Consider the following 3330-nt stretch of genomic DNA (forward strand, 5'->3'; position numbering starts at 1 on the left):
CACTTTGGTACCCTCTTATTTACTTAATGTTACATGTTAATGCCCTCTTGTTTACCTAATATTGCATATAAATACCGTGAGTATGTAAATAACCTTACTTTAATACCCTAAAGTTTTTAAAAATTAAACTTTAATGCCCTCTGTTATATAATATTCTTAAATAAGTAGAGTATTTATTTGCTTGATTTTAAAATATGAGTCACTAAATGCAATGTTTGTGAAACTATAGGGCATTTAAATGCAATATAGGCATATTAACAAATTCAATGAAGCTCCCTCTAAAGGCAGCGCCTTCCCTCCTAAATATATGCATTGATGGAGAGAGAAAATAAAAAAACAAACGCCTTGATTGCAGCTGCTAGGACCTCACACATACTCATATATAAATAATTATTTTTAACAGTGGAAGAAACTAGCCTGCTTTGCCCCATTACTCAAATAAAAACAAAATACAAAAAAAATATAGAAAATGAAAAGGATATCCCCTCTCTAGCTACTCTCTCTCTCCTCATTGCCCAATACATACACCCAGCAAAATTTGCTCCCTTAGAGCTCAGCAAGAGAAAGAACCCAATCCTCATTTTTTGATTAATATACTAATTTGACGAAAATTACTCTAGATAATGGAGCAGTTGGGCTTTTTGTGCTCAGGGGAAATTGGCCATGAATCCAAGCTTGATGAGCTCTCATAGCTGAAACAAGACCCAATAACTTCATTTGGGCTTGGTGGGTCTAAATAACAACTCTTCCTCTTTTTGCCAACTTCCACTAGCTCAACAATTAGCTTATGGCACTCCTCAACTCTCTCCTGTAAAAATTTGTCAAAAAATTAATAAATTTGTTCCTCATTATGCAATGAACTAATAAGATTTTTTTGCATTAGCCAACCTTAGAGACTTGAAGCAAGTCCATAATGTGCTGCACCGAGTCCAAATGAAGCCCCAATGCTTGCATCATTGAAGCTGCAGCCCAAACAGAGGGAGGGAACTGAACCCATCTCCAATCTGAACCAAAAAGATTCGATTTTTACACAATGTGATGCAAAAAATCTCTAGCTACAGGGAAAAAGATTGCATTTTGACGGATACCCACCTGATAAAACTGAGAGCAAAACAAGCTCACAGCTCCTCAAAATCCCTACCGCATTATAACCACAAGTCTTCTTCAAGTTCGGCAACATGCACTGTATGAAAGAGAGGGCGGTGACCGGATTCATCCTCCAACCAAGAGTAGAGAGCACCAGCAACTCCATTCTCCTAACAGTCTTTGACTCAAACACGAAGCCAGTAATAACTTCCTCCGCCGGCGGAATCTGAAGATCCAACAAAAACGGGACACGTGTCTCCTCAACTTTAGCAGCAAGAGAGAGGCACGCTACCGCGGAGAGCTGCTTCATCCACGGCTTGTCCTGCTGCAATCGTAGCCCAGCGGAGCACAGGAAACAGCGATCGAGGTAGTTCACCGCCAAGATCACTGTCAGAGCATTGAACCCAAATCGAGCGCTCGCGGTTTTGATCCACTGAACTGCTTCCCCTCTCGCTGAGAGGAGGTACGGGTCGTCGCTGAGAGTAAAGTTGTGGGTTCTCTGCTCGCTGGAGATTAGAGAAGCGAGGAACTCTGAGTTGGGTTCAAAAAGATGGATTTTTTCGCCATTATTTGGTTCGAAGACCTCTTCTTCGAGAAACGGGTCTTCCGGGCAAAAGAGAGGGTCAAAGAGAGCTACCATTGTTGATTGATAATGGGTTCTCTTGTTTAGGGTTGGGATGAGGAGAAGAGAGAGCTGGGTTTAGCTCTTCTTCTTCTTGCTTCTCTCATTTGAGGAAGTGCGTATCTCTTTTGAGTGATTTTGAGGTGGAGGTTTGCTTCCTGTGTGCTTGAGCTTGCCTCTGTTTGATTTGTATAGTGGGGGGTAGAGAGAGAGAGAGAGAGAGAGAGAGAGGAAAAGGGGTGGGTTTTAATTGGGCTAGACTTACCACGCCCTGCCTTTTTTCTACTGTTCCTTTTTTTTAACTTTTCTTTTTCACTTTTTCTTTAAAATTCAACTTGTGCTTTTTATTGTTTTGGTCGTTCTTAAATGGTGATTTTTTTTTAAAAAAAATAAGGTATTTATATTAGAAAACTGATCAATTGATATTTTATTATTGAAAATGATCAACTTTGGGTCACATCAATCCTGTATATCTAATTTTCCTCGTTTCATTTCTGGATTTTTAGGTGAAGCCATGTTCAGGAATTTCTAGTTCATGGGATTGTGTCTGAGATCTCCAAGCTAATCCGAATTAGGATTGATCCAAGATTTGAATGGAACAAAAATAAACTGATTAGGGGCCTTGTTTTTGAAAAAAAAATATATATATATCAAGCAATACTGATTAGGGGCCTTAAGCAATTTCTGAACCAAGTTAGTTTGTGGGAGAGTTTCCAACATAACAAGTGAAAATGTAGCCCTATAGATTATTGAGGATTTATGGGGGTTGGTACTAAAAATAATATTGTATACATAGTATGGCTTCTAAAATTCTACTACCTATACGTGGTCTGATTTTGGGCATTTTTGCAAAATTTTGGTATTTTCTTTGCTTTCCGTTGGCTCCACGGGCACGGGCACCGAACGGGCGAAAGCATGGGAAGTAGGAACGACGTTGTTGTATATGAACAAGAACCGAGAACAAATAAGTATTACTTATAGCTTAATGAGTAATGAGTTTAATGATAACTGAGATTTATTAAAGTATGATTGCGAGAGTTATGAGGGTCGTGGTTCCGTGTGACGGGATATTATAAAGAGCAAGTATTTTAACAGTTGTTGGTGGTCATTAATTGAGCATCATCAACATCGCATTTCCGTACGCAACTTATTAGAAATGACAGCGGGCAGTAGAGAAGACACATTATAATACTAGCTCAGCCTAATGCTATCCACTTTTTTTAAAAATTGACATATCATTTATCAACAGTAGAAGACCTCTTGAATCAGTGTATTAAGCTTCAACTGATACATATATATAATCACCGGAGATCTCATCAAAACAACCCAATTACTTGGGGAGTTCTAAGCTATATAGAGATAAGAAAATATCTAAACTGTTCCTTATTGGATGTCACGATGGTTCAGAATGTCTCACACCGTGCAGAATGTTCTGAAAGGATACAGATTCCCAACCGCTCTCCGTTCAATAATATGATTTAAATAAGTCCGGGTTCTAAACTCATAAAGAAAAATCTTCTAATTCTAACTTGACTAATTCGATAGTATACTTGACTAATTCATAATACTTTCCCTTAGATAAGCCTAGAGTGTGAGACAACAAGCTATGTCTTGAACCATTG

General features: G+C 38.5%; 1 protein-coding gene across 1 annotated transcript; it reads right to left on the minus strand.

The window, feature by feature from the left end:
• LOC109841115 (cyclin-D3-2-like) lies at positions 350-1933 on the minus strand. Its single transcript, XM_020409985.1, has 3 exons — positions 1093-1933; positions 889-1004; positions 350-808 (listed from the first exon to the last, which is right to left on the minus strand). The coding sequence occupies exons 1-3, from the start codon at positions 1724-1726 to the stop codon at positions 617-619; spliced, it is 942 nt and encodes a 313-aa protein (XP_020265574.1). The 5' UTR covers positions 1727-1933; the 3' UTR covers positions 350-616.

This window comes from Asparagus officinalis, chromosome 5, assembly GCF_001876935.1.
Source record: "Asparagus officinalis chromosome 5, Aspof.V1, whole genome shotgun sequence".
Lineage (NCBI taxonomy): Eukaryota > Viridiplantae > Streptophyta > Magnoliopsida > Asparagales > Asparagaceae > Asparagus > Asparagus officinalis.

What these genes read in the sequence shown, in the direction of transcription:
- LOC109841115 (XM_020409985.1), bottom strand. Translation starts at nt 1,726, where the DNA reads ATGGTAGCTCTCTTTGACCCTCTCTTTTGCCCGGAAGACCCGTTTCTC. An exon ending in TTTGCTCTCAGTTTTATCAG is followed by an intron (nt 1,005 to 1,092) that starts GTGGGTATCCGT and finishes TTTTTGGTTCAG; the next exon opens with ATTGGAGATGGGTTCAGTTC. An exon ending in ACTTGCTTCAAGTCTCTAAG is followed by an intron (nt 809 to 888) that starts GTTGGCTAATGC and finishes AAATTTTTACAG; the next exon opens with GAGAGAGTTGAGGAGTGCCA.